The sequence below is a fragment of the Melopsittacus undulatus genome, chromosome 3, assembly GCF_012275295.1.
Source record: "Melopsittacus undulatus isolate bMelUnd1 chromosome 3, bMelUnd1.mat.Z, whole genome shotgun sequence".
NCBI classification, from domain to species: Eukaryota; Metazoa; Chordata; class Aves; order Psittaciformes; family Psittaculidae; genus Melopsittacus; species Melopsittacus undulatus.
The window spans coordinates 81,317,117-81,334,755 of NC_047529.1; the positions used below are offsets into that span (position 1 = coordinate 81,317,117).

At 35.2% G+C, this 17,639-nt stretch overlaps 1 protein-coding gene across 1 annotated transcript in view; it reads right to left on the bottom strand.

Annotated features, from left to right (window-relative positions):
- ADGB (androglobin) overlaps nt 1-17,639 on the bottom strand; it is a 102,144-nt gene that overhangs the window by 16,648 nt on the left and 67,857 nt on the right. The window contains exons 24-28 of the mRNA XM_034060762.1: nt 15,926-16,060; nt 15,603-15,756; nt 8,642-8,829; nt 7,327-7,511; nt 801-994 (exon numbers count right to left, since the gene is read on the bottom strand). Coding sequence (XP_033916653.1) covers nt 801-994; nt 7,327-7,511; nt 8,642-8,829; nt 15,603-15,756; nt 15,926-16,060 — 856 coding nt within the window. The remainder of the gene's footprint in view (nt 1-800; nt 995-7,326; nt 7,512-8,641; nt 8,830-15,602; nt 15,757-15,925; nt 16,061-17,639) is intronic.

The window sequence follows — 17,639 nt, forward strand, 5'->3', positions numbered from 1 at the left end:
TGATTTTAAGACCTACTACAGTCCTTTGAGCCCTTATACTAGCACTCCATAATGTCTTAATTTGAAGCAGAGATGTCAGGGTCCATGGGTTATTTTATAAATTGTCTGCACTGAACATGAAATGATTCCCTTTATTTTTTTTTTCCAAATTCTAAAGCCATTTCTGAGTCAAAGGAACAGTGGAATTTATTTCTTTTCTTTTTATTATTATTTTTTTAAATTTTTGAATATATTGATTTGAAACATTGTTGCACCTGAACTCAATTATCTCAATTATAACTGCTTTAGAAAATAAATGCTGTTGGTTTTTTTTCTAAGATAGACAAATATTACTATAAGATGTCCAGAAAAATCCACACTTTTGACATCCCTCTCTGAGAAACTTGGCTCAAGTAGCAGCTCTTCTGTGTGTGTTACTAAAGCCTTCAGGTGACTGTCAATAGGTGTTTCTCTATTAAAAATATGAAAGATAGCCTTCTTTTACATCAAATTTCATAGAAAACTCATATGGAAGCATCAGAAGTTTAACTTAATTTCTGGTAGCTTTTGGCCCTTAGCTGAAAATTATGCTATACTTGACTTGGATTTGGCAAATGAAGACCACTTAAAAATTGAATGCGTCACTTTGATTCGAAACCAAAAATGACCCTTTCTTATTTGTTTACCCATACAAGTACATTATCCCTCAGGATACCAGATCTGCATTTACCAAAAGAATTATCAATACCCCTTAATTGCTTGTTTGTTTGTTGTTTTGGTTTCTTTTTTCCCCAAAATCCCAGTGATTTGGAATCTCTTACTTCTTGCGGAGTTCCATCCTTTTTTTGACATGTTTCCAAGACAGAAGATTCATCTTGTAATGTAGGTGGACCTTCTCGTACATGTCCCGCCTTCAAAGAAGTTTTGGTGTCCTTTGAAGATGAATTATGAGCTTTTTTTTTTGATCCTTTCACTTCTGATTCCTTCTTTGTAGTACTTTGACTAATCTTGTTTGCTGCAAGATTAAATATGTCGGTGTTAATTTTCAGAAATACTACAAAATGTTGGTATGAGGTAAATAGATACCATAGTCAATATTCACAGAAGTCACACATAGTCAATAATGCTCACAAGGGTCCAATTGAAATTGTTTATTTCAAATACTATCTTGATTTTATTCTGCATGCAAATCACAAATCTCTTCAAAGCAAATAATGAGAAATTTGAAAGACTGCCTATATAACTGCTGTTACTGTTTATAAAGTGCATCATTTTACCCCCTTCAAGCCCCACACTACTTTCCTACACTAACCATGACAGCACTATGCTATGTATTACATAATACAGATACCTTTGGGCTCTCTATGATGGGGTCTCTGTGAAACTAATCTAATTTAATAAGTTGTGGACACCTGTGTAAGGAGGGGAGAGGTGCATTGGCCACAGTTCTGGCAACTCCTACCCTTACAGAAGTCTCTGATGTCAACCTGGCACAAAGGTCATAGCTGACTGAAGTTTAGAAAAAGCCATTCTTGAAAGGAGCTATAGAACTATTTGTGGCCTGTAATTTATAAAGGTATATCAATATCTCCTAAGGAAGGTATATAGGAAATAACTGAAATCAGGAATGTGCTAAATAAGGGCTATCATGGAAGTATTAATCCAGAAAGTGTATATTTGTGTTCATTTCTAATGTAACTGAACACTGAGGACAAGAAGCCTTTACTCTTCCCAAGGTATATCGAAGAAGCCAAGGATGATACTGTATCATCACAAGACTTCAAAAGAAAAACATAGTTTCACGTGTTTTGACAAAACATCCAGGAATTAACAGAAGCTGTCAGGACTAGCTGACCAGATTCAGCAAAATTTACTGGTGGTGTGTCAGTGTATAAATGCCAAATAAAATGTTAAATGTGCCACTAGAAACTCAAATGGACTTATGAAATATTGTTTTTTATGAAAGTCAAACGCCACAGATAACTTGCTATCTCATCTTTCCTCTGTATAAGGCAGTGCTCCCTTTTTCCTAAGAAAACCAGAAGTCAGGAAATGAAAATAGCAACTTTTGCAGAAATGCTTTCTTTAAGATACCTTAAACTCCTAATCCCAAGCTATGACTTGCTCTTCTGCATGACATTCAGAATGTTCTTTTCTATCTCTGTGAAAACCTGCTGCAAAGAAATAATTCAGATTCCAAATGGAAGAATAATGCTACACACAGACATATTCTAAACTGATAACTTGCCTTTAGGCAACCATTTGCAATATTTGCATGCAGGTTTCTAGTCAGGAAGGATCTTCAAGGCCTACTTGAGCACTGTTATCAAGGAACAGTGCAAATGATTTACAAAAAGGTAGCTTTGAAGAAGTGAGTCCAAGTAAATGTACTCCCTCTTGTAGTCAAGAGAGGTGAGCTCCCTCCATAAGGTCAGATGTCTGGGCTTTGGGAGCCGTGTGCTGCTGTCTGAAAGAGCGTACCTCTACCTATCAAGGTGTGTTTCAAGGGAGGTTATATTTCTTTGGCTACGATCAGCTTTCACTGTCCTTCTCTCTCTCCTAAACCTGAAGAGCTTAAGAATTAAAAAAATCTATAATGGTTTGCCCAGAGGAAGATCTTGCCATGAAGATAGCTCAGAATGGTGGAACTCTCCATAAGGATTCTGCTTAACAATCCATGCATAATCATTCTGCTTTCCATGCTGCAAAGATGACTTGCAGAAGTTCCCAAATATCCATCAATCCAAAATAATAGTTCTAGCAATTGTCAACAGGTGGTGCTGTGGTACCAAATTACTTTTCTTCCTACCTACATAAATATCCAGTCTTGGTTTTCCTAAGCAAAGCTCTGATCAGAAGGAATGACTATCTACCTTTGGATCCAGATTCAAACACAAGATTTCTGAACATGATTTTTATACTTTGACACTGTATTGTACCAGACTGCTACTATGGAAAATAAAAGGATTATGAGCATCCTCTTCCCCATCTGTGCTTACAGGCCTGTTGCACTTGTACCAATAAAATGAGTTGTACTGGCAACATGTTAATATGTAACTTCTTTATTGACAAGCAAATGTTATAGGTCCATGTCATAGGCTGCATCTCAGAGAGGTAAATATATTCAAAATCAAGTGGTTTAATGCAGTTTTTTAGCTATAAAAGATATATAGAAACCATTTGTGACCATAGATGAATTAACAAGTTATGAGTGGGAAAGGGGAATAATATTTTATTGGTGATATTTGCACAATAAGGTCACTTAATGTCACTTCTGGCAACACAGTGATCAATTCTATGAGAGACAGAACATGTGATTCTGAATAAATCTCAAATATGAAGATTGACTTTCCTAACTAACAATTTTGGTGCTGATGATATAGTGGTTTCTGATTATTCCGATTCTGTGAAAACACTCTTGTTTAGAGAACAACTAGATGCTAACAGTATCGATCTTGTATTGAGTGTCAGTTTTCCAAATCCCCACCTGAATTTGGCATTTATGGAGGTCCCTATCTTTTTATTGTACTGGGCAAAATTTCCTCCTGCTGTTGACAATAGCAGAGAAACAAGAAACATGCTTTTACAACTATAAATGCTATAAATTGCTATAAATTGCATTCAGCAGGCTGAGTAATATGATGCTGTCATATTGGTTATACTGAATACATTCAATCTTTTCATTTAGTTTGGAAGCTCTGAAAAATTTGGAATACCTACACAAAATGTCTGCTTTGTAATAAACAAGATACCTCATATAGGAAAAGAATTTAAATGTTAAGGCCACTTGGTTTAGTATTGTAAAAATAACAGTAATAGTAAAAAACCCCAACAAATTGTGACAACCATTCTTTGCAAATGAAAACTCTCTATACACTCACACCCACTTAAATGGAATCAGAATATTTGTTTCACCTTCAAATACAGTCTAAAACCATTAAAACTTTTCTTACAGGCTCCACTGCTGAATACAAACCTTAAACAACAACCTTTCTACTTTCAATCAGGTTAATGTAACAGGTATTTCATTGAATGATTCACAATGGATTAAAGTAACTTTAAATTATCAGAAATTATTTGTATCATGGCATATAAGAATAAGACATAGAAGCCTAAGTGCGTGTCTGTTTTCTGAAGATATTTTGTAAAGCTCTTCTTGCCTATGTCCTCTGCTAGTTTGGCAAAGTCAAAATGTCCCTCTTAAGTATTCTGACCCATTCTTCCCATTCCAGCATCTGTTGGAACCCATTTATATTCTCTTTCACCTTATCATGTTTCGGACTGTGATCTTTGCCAACAAGTCAGTTTCGTGAAAGAAACTTTCTCCACTTTAGTGAGGGTAATGTGGCAATTTATTTCAAGAACTATGATGCTGACCCTAATCTGAGCTATTTTACAGCCTTCCTGCTGTTATTTTCATCAGTTTACAAATAAGGCTATTAATCCATTCCCACATTCCAAAACCAGTACCCAAACCAGCACCCAAACCAGCACCCAAACCAGCTATTGATTATCTTGGTAGCTCAGACAGAATTATGACAGCTTATCCTTGAGTTCCTTTAAAACTACAACATTGTCATCTAACGAATGATTTCAAGAGCATGATCTCCACAGTACTTAATTTTGCAATTCTGGTTATAAGGTGCAGTTGAGACAGAAATCAAGATACTTCATAAACATGATTAAATTATTAGAAATAATGCAAAAAAATGGAAATCTAGATGAAACATTTTTCTAAAGGATGTTAGAAAATGACACAGTTCAAAATAGTGGTGATGAGCACATTAAATATGCTATTTTGGGCTCTCCTGAAGCAATCAGACGCAACATTTGAAAAATTTGTCTTTGCCTCAGGTTCTGAATATACTCAAATGGGCAGAAACTCATAGGTCTACAAAAGATTTATTGTATAAAAGTCTTCATAAAAGGACTGAAGACTTTAGTATCTTACAACATGGATGTATAGTGGTGTCCACGGAGAGTACAGTAGCTGACTTGTTTATAAACAACTGCTTTACTTAATCAAACTTGTAATGCTTATGAATAATATAATTTTCAAAATGAAGCCCCATTTATATAGTGAAAAATTAAAAATAGTATACTCTCCTACAAATAAAATGGAAACAGCTTAAGAAGTAAAGTGTATAGAAAAGAGGGAAACAAACTAAAATTATGAAAGAAGATGGCATGGCAGTAGTATCTGCAATCTATTACATAAAAGATGGTACTTCATTTTTGTTAAAGATTACTTAGATACCGCAGGGACATTTACTGATACTGTGCCTAAGAATTATGTACCTCATTTAGCTGTATTTTTTGTTCCTGAATAGTTGAATTAAACAGTGCTTCAAAATCAAATGTCAATCAACTGTCCGAGAGTACTTTCATATGACAAAATGTTCATTCCTGTTTTGTTTAAGCTTCTTTTAAAAGCAGCTAAAGTTAAGGCTTTTGCTTTAGCCCCAACTTTATCAAACAACAAAAATGCCAGCAGCAAACAGCTAATATTATCTGATGGTAGCTCTTGAGTACTGAGTTCATTAGAACTAATTTCTGACAGCCTGAAGTGAAGCATGAAAGAGGATGGCTGGATAACCTAACTCTGCTGCCTGGAGTGTGCAGGAAGTTACCTCGCTACATCGTAGGGGGATGATGGGAGAGTATTGCTACAGTCTCAAGCTGAAGGCTCTCTCCATGAAGTCCAGTTGTAAATATATACCTCCTTAGTTGGACAGCATATCCAAGGAAACTAAATTATTTTTGTATCATCAAAAAACCCAAACTTTAGTCTTCTCTACTAATTGATACTACGGGATCACAGGAGGCTGAGTGAGGCTGGAAGACACCTCTGGAGATAATTTAGTTCAATTCTATTGCTAAAATGCAGGGGTCAGATAGGGCAGGCTGCTCATGGCCATATCCAGATGGGTTTTAATTATCTCCAAGAATGAAGACTCCAAAACCTCTCTGGGCAACCTGTTCCAGTACCTGATATCCTGAGAGTAAAAATAAAAACCCTAACAAAACTGCAAACCAGGCAACCCCCACCCTCCAAATCAGCTTTTCTAATGCTTAAATTGATTTTCTATTTTTCAGGTTTTGCCCATTTCCTCGTCTTGTCACTGTATTCCACTGAAAAGAGTTTGACTTCATTTGCTTTACCTCCTTGCCCCTTATCCTGGTATTTACATGCTGTGAGGCTTGGATATAAATTCAGAATGTTAGCTTGCTGAACTACAGGGACTCAGTTTTAATTGGTGCTAGCTGAATTTTTCTTAGCTACAGTCACAAGTTTCGAAGTACTTTGAGAAAATACATGAATTTTAGCATACTTATGAAAGGTGACCTTTGAACACAAACTGGTTCTCACCTTCAACAAGAGCTGAGCTGACAAGACTGCAATGTAATAAATAGCAATTAAAAAACAAAGAAACAAAAAAACCTGAGTAAATAAACTTATTGGATTCAAATGTTCAGCCAAAAATTATTATTTGCTGTAATTTTCAAATAAATTTGTCACAAAAGAAATTTTGTTTAATTCAAGTGTTCCCATAACATATAACTTTTTTTCAGTATTTCAGTTACTATCACAAAGAATTGACAACAATATAATAGCAAAATGGGCATTTATGCCCTTTATGCCAACTTTGCAAGAGTAGGGAAAGTAGCTCTTCCTTCAGTGTCTTCTATGAATATCATGTGAAACCACAGCAGAGCTAGTCAAAACAGTAGTGTTTTTCTCTAAGGATGAATGTTATATAATTTATTAAGTCTATTTTTTTCTTGTACTCTGGGCCTCATATGCCGGATGACAAGCCAATAAAATACGTGCTGCTGCTAAAAGGAGTGATGCCCAGGACAGTGCATTTAAACCATAAGGCTTTAAACCTGTGAATTACCTACCATGTTCCACGGTCTGGACATCTGTTTCCTAACAGCCAAAAATTTTTGAACCTTAAGATCAAACAAAGGCAAGCTCTTGAAAAATAAAACTTATTTAAATTCTCAAGGACAAGACAAGCATATGCATAAAAATTTCAGAAACCAAGAAGCTACTTCAATTATCCACAAAGTCTTTAGTCAGTTATAAAAGACAATCAAAAGACAGAGGAAGAAAATAAGACTGGACACCTTATTTCAGTCAGTCTTTTCAGTAACTTTCCCCATTGCTGAGAATGAAGGACTCCTGTTCATTGCTTAAAAATTAAGCCAATTTCACTCAATCACAAAGCAATTAAGGATTCATGGAAAAAGTAGAAAAAAAAATTTCTGTGATTATCTAAAGATACTGTAAGAGTGCATATCCCTCAGTAAATAAAATTATCAAACACAGAATACAATACTTACACTGAGAACTCAAAAGCATTTCATTACTCAAGAAATTAAAAGCAGGGATGACTGCCTGTCCTTTTCCCGTGACACTCAGAATTTCCTCTTCATTATCTAGAACTTGTAGTTTAATAAATACATCTGATTTAGAGGTTTGTACCTGCACTGTAGCAATATGTGATGCTGTGGCTTTTACTGAATACCTGAAGAGGAAGAAAAAAATTATAGCAATATAACCAACTATCCAACTATGCCAGAACATTCTTTCTTAGGAAAGTGCCTAAATGCTGTGCTGACCTGGAAATAATACTTAAAATTGAGTTTGCAGTCAATGGTTTTCCCACAGTCTGGTGTGCTAAACTTCCTGTAGTAAAGTCGAGTGAAGTGAATTTATGATAAAAGTAAGTGCTGCTGCAAAAACCAGGGTGGTCTTGCCATTTCTTTTTTTCACTGCCTTATCTAATAACCACATATATATTTTCTCTCCTGTGTTATTACTGTTTGTGAAAAACATGGTTAGCCAGATTAGGGAATATTTAAATTAAATAATCCATTAATTAGAAATATTGGTACAAATTGTCAGGAGTCAAAGGAAAATATTCTAGAATTAAACTTCAAAATATATATGTGTAATCAGCTTTAAGCATGGGGCCTGTTTTACTATAGAGTGTAGTCTTTTGTGGAAAAGTAAGTAAATTGATTTCGTCAGAGTCAGTTCTGAACTCAAGCTCAGCCATAACAAACTGATTTTGATAAAATTTAATAAACTAAAAAAAGACTAATAAAAATTAAATCATCACAGTTTAATTAAATATGTTGTCCTAAAAGAATCAGCATGCTAAAATAAAATCTATAAAAAAATTTCCAACACTGCAAGATGGAAATTGGTCTGATATATCAGAAAAGAAAGTGGTTTATTTCTGTATTATTTAAAGCTTTATCTGAATAACTTAAAAAAAAATAAATCAAACTTGATGTCTCCTCCACATCTGCAAAATCTTGATTTTAATATATTTAATCCCGCAAAGTACTATGGAGTTTCAGTAATTGACATATGGATATGATAACAAGATTGAACTTAAGAGAAATGTAAAATACTGTTATTATGATTTTAAAGTTATGGCCTGTGTACTTCATACCTGTTCTTCATTAGGCAGTAGCGATATTTCAGAGAATAAGAAATGTTAAATTTCATATTGCACACCGATGGCCCAAAAAATTCTGATATTTGCCTTACAATCCTCCCATTCTAAGAAAGAGAAAAGAACATACTTTTCTACAGGTATGGTCCATATAAAAGGCAGAATTTAATCATTCTTCTCTCAATATTTACCTGAACATTATGTGCTTGTCATTGGGTATGTAATACTCTTTAATTTCTTTAATAGAATACACATTATTTACAGCATCACGAGAGAGAAATGGGAGTGGACTGTAAGAACCAATGAGCCGGAGCCTCCATCTTCCAGCTGCCACAGGCAGGTCACCAGTACGTGCTTCAGCCATAAATGTGTATCCTTTCTGAAAGAAGAAAACATGACATTTTTACTTGGAAATAACACTACTCAAAAAGCATTCCATGACTACATGCAACACACGTTCTGTCCATGTTATGCTTATTAATATAACAAGCAAAATACTTATTGCTCTATTATAGTTTAACTTATGAAAAATCTCTTATTGCAGGAATTTGCATTTGGTAAAAAATTACACAGCAAGTCAAATCCAATCTCACCTAACTTCAAAGGTGGCAGGTACAATAGAACTCCTGAGGTAATTTTCTAATCACATTTCTTGACGATTCTAAGTAGTTTAAAAACATCCAATTTAACAAATATTAATGAGCTCTTACTCTTTTATTTAAGCCTGTGCAGTACTCTAGTCTGAAAAGTGTTCTTGTAACATGACTGGAGTTCAGTAAGACATATTTATTTAATATATTTTCTTGCTTTGTACATCATATGACTATGTAAATAACTCCTGAATAAAACATCCGTACATCTCTAGCTTCTGTGATATTACTATTCTTTGTCCTGTAAAGCCATTAGCAATAATATCAATCAAATTCTTTTCATTTGTTACAAAACATTTTTCCCCTCTTGATACCTGAGCAAAACTATATGTCTGATGATGACAGTAGTAGCAGTAGCAATTGCAGTAGCAGTAGAAAGAGTTAAAGACTGCATAAGTGAAGAAATTCCACTCCAAGCTCTGAGACAACCATATCAATCCTATACTATTGCTGGGAAACAACTGGCTTGTATGCCAGATGTAAGAAAGATGTGTATTGTAATGTGTTGATGTATTTGAAAACTGCACAACAATTCTGAGGTTACAGATGTTTTTAACTGCAAAGGTTACCACAGCTGAATATAAAGAAACTAATATTTTGGCAATTTAAGCACAAGACATTCAGCAAAAACTAGCAATCCTCACATATATGAAAGAAAAATAGATCAAGATAAAATGTAAACATGAAAATTACTGCATTCACTGATACACCAGAGATTCTAAAATGCCCCTTCATGCTGTAGGCAGTGTGAAATTATGGGTGTATTTAGAAATTTAGAGATCAGATTAATTCTGTGTTCAAATCTGAGGTTAAATTAACATCACCCCTACTTTCAATAATGTTATTGTAAGTATAGTATTAAATATCAGGATATTAATCTCATTTTTATGAAGATGTTGATTTAAGAAAAATATCTGTATTATTTAAACAAATAAATTAATTAAAAATGGAGCACAATTAATAACCCTGATGCAGATTTGTCTGCTCTTTATGAATTCTGTGAAAGAATATGGGGACAAGAATACAATTACATTTAATTTTATTTTGCATTTGAAAAAAAAAGGCAATATATTTCATTACCTGAAAGGCAGAGGCAGGAAAAAGGGATATGGTGAGTGCAATATCAGTTGAAATATAACAGGAGAACTCAGGATTAAGTCTCTTCTTCAAGTTCTCTAAGTTAGCCATACTAATGAGCTATTTCAAACATAAAATTTCATATTCCACCCAAGAAAAGTCCAGATCAAAATTCTTTGAAAGGTTTTCTCTCTTGGCAGTGTTCAAAATTTCAGTTAAAGGAAATCAGCATTTACCAGTAACAAAGCTTTGCTGAAAAAAATTTATAATAACTATTCTATGATTCTATGGTTGTGATTTCAGGACTACGCAATAACGCAGGGTTGTAGCTTCAATAATACTGAAAATTTAGAATGGAAGTAAAAGAAATTACTCACGATTCCTATTTGTGCAGTTGTAACTGCAAGGCACTTCACACCCTATACTCATTACAAGGTAATGGCAACCATTCAGTTATGATTCAGAAGAACTCACTTATTTAAATAAGTTAGTTAAGTATACAGTTAAGTCCTCTCTGTTCATAACAAGTACACATGAAAACTGAAAGGAATCTAGGCAGATATTAAAATTATTTCTGACAGCAGAGCAAAGCACTTTATGCTGTATACCTGTTTATAAAGATAACATTATGCAGTCTTAATGCTCACTACAAATACGCAGAAAACTGAAGATAAAAAAAAATGTTTGAGTGGGCACTTTCTGAATACTGTAAGGAATAAGGACAATAACTGAATTTTGCAGCTGTTAGGAACACTGAGTAATTATCAGTCACTACTATTAAGTTAGGAAACAGATCTAGAGAACACCATCAGATTTTACGCCTCTTTCTCAAAAACCTGTGAAAGGTTTCATTACATAACAGCAATGAAGATAAACTTGCTATAATTGGTAAACTTGTTACCAATTGTAGGTAACAAGTAAACTTGTTACAATTCACTGTCTCTAGAATCAGAAAGGGTTGTTATCTAGTATATCACTTGCACTACTGAAGGACATCCAAGGATCAAAAAGCAACATCACTATGAACCCTTGGCTGACACAAGCCAGTTACCCCTGTGGTAACTTTTCTGACACCTCCTGCTTAAAACCCAAAAAAACAGGATTGTGAGGCCCTGCCTTCATGGTCAGCTCTTCCTATCATTGTGAAGCAGAATTCACCAAGCATTGGATTGTTCACCCACTAATAGGGAACATGAGCTGGGTTTAGACTGTCATGAGACTGGTTAGTATTCCCCTACTGATGTGTTGTTGCAAAAGTAATCCTGCCCAGTACGAGAGGAACCGCAGGTTCAAACCTGTGGTGTGTGTGGTTGGCTGAGGAGCCACTGGTGCGAGGCTACCATCTGCTACCAGGCTTATGACTGAGGGCTTCTAAGTCAGAATCCCGCCTAGATGTAGCGATACCACAGAGCCGCTGGTGCCTCAGTGGGCTCACAATAGCGGTTGCTGGAGATTGACCCAGGAAATGACAGTCTTGCTCAGAACTTAGGAGAAGGAAAACTCCTATCTTCAAACCTGGGCTGATGGAGCTCATCCAGCCTTGTAGGTTCTTCTATCTAAGAGAAGGGCACTCTAATAAAACCTATGACCTGCAGACTTTGCTGTCACTGTCCTAGCTCACTAGGCCGTGGCAGTTAAACCTCGAGTGTAAAGGGGTGGGGGGCGGGACACATGTCCACACAGGCTGCACTTCACCTAAACAATCCACTGCGCAGGCTGGAAGGGCTTGCTCTCACTTGTCGGTATAGACAGGCAAGGGTCGAACTGGTAGGTGACAAGGTACATGGGTAGCTGCAGATCCAACCTTGCATGCAGGCGGACCAGCGCATGGGTAGCTCGGGATTACTCAGCAGATGACAGTCCTGGTTGGACACTCCCTGACTGCCTAAGCACCCTTTTTAAAACAGATTTGCATATCCCACTCGCCCTTGGTCATCGTGCTTGAAGTAAGCGTGGTTAAAGCCCTTCCCAAAATCTTCACTTGCGAAGCCAAGCCATCACTTACACTAACTTTCTGGTAAAATTTATTTCCATATGTCCTTCTATGACTAATCAAGACAAATAGCTGATCAGCGTCCTGATCAGTGTCCAGAATTTGACTTCTATTTTCTAAACTAAATATGTTGTTAATGATGATTTCTTAAAGTCTTACCCTGTTAGCCAGCTGAAGCTTGAGAAATACTTATCTCTATTCTTTCTACAGTCTGTTCAAAGGCATATATATATATGAATGACAAAGAAAGTAGAATTAAAAAAGAATCAACATAACAAACAAAACACCAAACAAAACCCAACACCCTCCCCCCCCAAAAAAAACCAACCCCCCAAAAAACTCCAAACAACCAACCCAAAGCACAAAACCAAAACAAAACAACTGTATCAGCAGTAAACAAAATTACCATGGAAGAAGAAAAAATTAATACCAAAAAATTCAAAATAATGTAAAGCAAATAGTTTCTGTCTAGATCATAATGTCTGCAGAAAGAAGGTAGACATTATTGTTAGTGTGCAAATTTTATACTTATTGTCAATCATTCTGAAATGAACTTTAACGTGTTCCAGGAGCATCTCTGCAGCAGAATAACAATATCTGTTGATAGGATTTCCTTTTATCTCTGTTGTAAGTTGCTGAAATGTAGTTTTGAAGCAGAACAACTAGTAACTATTCTGTAATAATACTGATGTTTAGGAATTCAAGCATACTGCATAATTTTTTGCTTGATGTATTGTATCGTTGACTATTTTCACAAAATACCGTTAAAAAGAAAGGTAACAGCCAGATTAAAATAATACCACTGTATTTTTCTTTCATAATAATTTCATAGCATCATGTCAAACATCAAGAGAGCTCTCAACAGCTTTTGCAGGTCCACTGAAACTGTGAAATATTTACAACTAGGAAAATCAAGCTAAATTGTACAGTATAAGGTTATGTCTTACTGAGAAACTCAGTAGCAGTGGTTAAGAAATGTAATTAGAACAGTTAGAAAAATACAGCATACCTGCACAATCCTGTTTAAATACTCTTAAACCAAAATCACTTTTTTACTGATATTAACCACATTTAATATTATAAAACGTAAGTTATGAGTTTAAAGAATAATAACAAGAATGTCTGCTTTAAGAGGGGTCTTCCTCAATAACAAAGGATAGGAATAAAATAAAAAGGGACACTATCATTAGTTAATGACAAAATAACTGAACTATCATGCTGTACTCAGGAAAAAAAAAATGGAATGTACCAGGTGGGGTAACACATAACAAAATAAACATTTCCAATACTAAAACCACTGTACTGCATGAAGTGTTGGTAAGGTCTTATTTAGAATATTGCATATAATTCTGACACCTTTAGCCTAGAAAGGTATGTGTTAATGGGAGGAGGTGTGAGAAAGAATTAGTAAAATCAGGGAAACTGAAAACCCGTCTTGCAAGGCAGAACTAGACAGTTTTACCCTGCTAAGCAAGACAGATTCTGATTATGAAATCTGAAGTAAATCTGAAGTTGTGATTGCTCTTTCCGCAACCCATCACTTTCCTTAAAAACTGTAAGTAATGCTCACCGCTGAGATTTCTTTAAGCATCCTGCAACTTGCCATTGTCAAATGTTGAATTTTCCTGTCTGGTGGAATCTACACTCCCCTCTAAGGATCCCAAATTAGTTTTGAGAGCAACCCTTCTTATTTAAGCCTATTCCCCCAGCAGTAGCAGACACATTCAGCTAATATTCCCTATAAACACCAGATAAGGCAAGTTCATTCTAGTGCAAAAAAAGAAGAAAGGTCTGATCAAACTGGAAGTTACAAAAGAAAGACAAGAAAACTGCTCCTCCTACAGTGTTAGACTATAAATGACATCAATTCCTTGTTATTGACAGATGATACTGTGAAGGCTGAAATTTGAACATGTCTTCACTAAAAGATCAACCTGCGAAGATGTGGCTAGAATAGTTAATATTAGCAGTAATATTACAGAGGCCAGAGGTAAGCCAGAATAGGAAGAGAAGTCGTAAATGATTTTACAGGTTTTGGATTAGTTAGTCTGATGATCTTCTGAACTGTCTGAAGAATATTAAATTAACAGATTAAATGAATCACAAATCTTTTAAATTTAATTATGTTAAATTATGTTTGATACCTGATGAAGGACAGATAAGGCTCTGGAAGAGTACAGAACTGCAGTGTTGTATTTTTAGATGGACAAAGTTGTCTAAAAATTTTCAGTCAGCATAGCTCCAATGGCTGAAAACATAATGAAATAACTAATAAAGCTCCTTGCAACCCCCTCAACGTAGCAAAAAGACCGAAAAAGCAAGTCCTATCAAACCAATCAAGCTTCCTTCTGTAGGAAAGCACAATATAGGAAAGGAGGATACACCTGCCCCTGTCTCTGATCATTCCTCCAAGCCTATGGAAACGATGTTATAATGAAGAAACCCTAGTTGGATATCACATCCAGAAAGTACATATTCAAGGATCATTTTGGAAGAGCAGGATGCAGTCAGTGAGATTTCAAAGATCTAACCTGATTCCATTCAACATTTTTATTACTAATGTGGATGGTGAAATGGAGAACATACATGTTTAATTAGCTGATACCACTAACTAAGGAGGACAGTAATTTTAGACAAGGGAAAATAAGAATTCAAGATTATTTTAAACTAGGGAAATGGTCTGAAAAAACAGCATTAAAATCAGTGGTGAAATACACTATATTTAGTCAAGAATAACAAATTACAGGATTCAGTTCTTCAGGAAAGCACCTACTGTTACATGACTCAACGATGGTGTTGTACAATAAGACAAGCATCACAGCTGGACATATTAGCATAAGTAAAGCCCAAAAACATGTAAGCTTATCATTCCTTACTCATTTGTATGGCCACAAGTTAATCCTTGATGTAAAGTTTAGTGTGCTCAGTTTGGGCATAATAAACAAGAAAAAAAACAACAGCAATTGGAAAGAGTCCAGAGGAAGGAGGAATAAAGAGTGCAGAATACCTAACTTGCAAGGAGAGACTCAGCAAACTGTCTTCTTTAGTCTAAACATAAAAAGGCAGGAGGACAGGAAGCCGTGATGACACTTTAAAAATACAGTTACGCTTTTAAAAGCAAACTACACTCATGCTTCTGAGGTAACATAGAGGCTTTGAGGGGAGCACATCTATATTGCAAACAGCACAGGGAAGTCGGATGATATTCCTCCATTTAGCATTAGTAAAAAACATTAAAGAAAATTAAGACTATTCCTTCATTGTAAAACGTTTAGCACAGATGCAGATCAGTGATAGTCTCTGTTCAAACTTGCTAAAAAATAAGAGCCACTTCTAAGTAGAACATTATGATATAGCTAAAAATGTCCACAGAATTTGGTTAATTGTTATTATTTTAAAAATTATACTTTTCACAACAACACTTTGTATTACCTTATTTTTGGGATAAACACGAGGTGCCACTTTGAAAAAGACATGGGGCATTTCCTCCAGTGTGTCATTATCAACAACATGAAGTCTATAGGAAGGGATAGTAGTATACACCCTTGGCACTATAAGCATGTCTTCTGGAACAAAAAATATTTCTCTAAAAAATAATAAAATTATAATTACTTCACAAATAAAATGACTTGTAAGACAAAGTAAAAGCATGTATTTGAAATGGACTTATGTAAAATCACATTTTTGAACCAGGTTAGTGAAAAAACACAGTGTATCACTACTACTTCCTCACAATAATTCTGTATGAAACTCACCTAAAAAGCACAAACCATGTATTTGGTGGCTGATCAGTATACGATCCATTATAGTCAGCAAAAGACATCTTACACCATTCATCTTCATAACAAGGAAACCTTTCAATTGACTTACAGTTTCTTTTAAACATTTCTCTGGAAAGCATAAATCAATATCAATATTTGAATCTAATCAGGAGGGCATATATATTTTGACCTTAATTTATGCTAAGCATGAAGAACACTGCTTCATGCATGAATGTGAAACAATGATCTAAAATGTGTTACTAAAATTCCTCTAGTAGCTGTTTACTCTCAAAAAATAACAACTCAGGTAGGAATCAGCTCTTTAAGATCTAATGGCTCATAATGGCCAATACTTACAAATATTTCTATCAGCCAGTCTAACCAGAAGTATAACTGCACTGAATAGCCCAAAATATTATGGCTCCTACAAAACTTTTACTTCCTTCTTTTTTAAATTATTTAATAAATATCAGCTAGAACTTCCATTTATGTATATTAAGCTGTCATCTTAAAGCTGTGGCATCATTAGGAGATCAAAAACCCCTTTATTTAATTTTAAAATTGTTTTGAACAAGAAAGGAATAAAACCAAACCCAAATAAGTTTAAAATGGAATGAAAGACACTCCTTTCACACAAGAAGGAACCTAAGACTGTAAATTCAGAAGTTAATTGTAAGGTAAATAAGCTCAGAAGTGTTACAATGTTCTGCAAAGTTAGAGCTAACCTCACTGGCACCTGACACCATGAATTTTTATTTAGCACATGCAGCATCAAAAATTAATGTTTCTCTGGACAAAGCAATGTGAAGAACAGCTACAGCATTTACTGGCATGTGAACAGGTTGTTGGGTGAAGGACAGATGATGGATAACAGATCTCACTCAATCTTTTGGCTCTTTCCAGTGATTTTCTTTGGAGACTGATTGAGTATATTCCTACACAGAGGTGAAGAAAAGCATATAATTTTCCCTGCCATTCCTTCTGTCTTGCATTATTCTTTAACTACCCAATTTCTGCACTAAACAGTATTGTTTACTAAGTATGTGTTTTGTGCTGTCTTTTAATTGCTCTAATTCAAAGTTTCGTTTATATGATTTACATAAAAGAGCTTAAAGAAATTTCACAACATCCATTTTTGGTGATATCTGTCTTTTGTGTCAAGTATGAACATATTCAAATTGTTCTATTGCAAAAGTTTTAGCCACAGATTTGGACAATGCTCCTGTGATGTTCTTTTATTTCTATATAGGGATTGGAATTACAGAAACAATCTCCACATTCATGTTTTCAGCAATGGTAATAGCTGACCTTGACATTTAATTAAGGTGAGTCACAGAGTGGATGCAAGTACTGCCAGAAGTAATTTCAAGCAGAACAGTTTGAAATTTTAGACATGAAGCCTGGCAAAGGTTCCTTACACCACTGATAATGAGCACACAGACAGAAAAAGCCCCTCAGAAACCTCAGATTTTTAATTCATTGGAAATGATCGTGGGAAAAACATGATGATCTTACATGGGATGCATAATGAGAAACAAGTGGTAACCCTAGCACAAACCGAGGTTTTAGGACATTTTAAACCGGTGTCTGTGTTGTAAAGTAGTACTGCTTCTGGCACCCAGGAAGTCTGGGGTCAGAAAATAGGAAAACTTCCCATATTACTGAGCTTCCAAAATTCCTGCATGTGACTTTACTGGCCAAGGTGCTA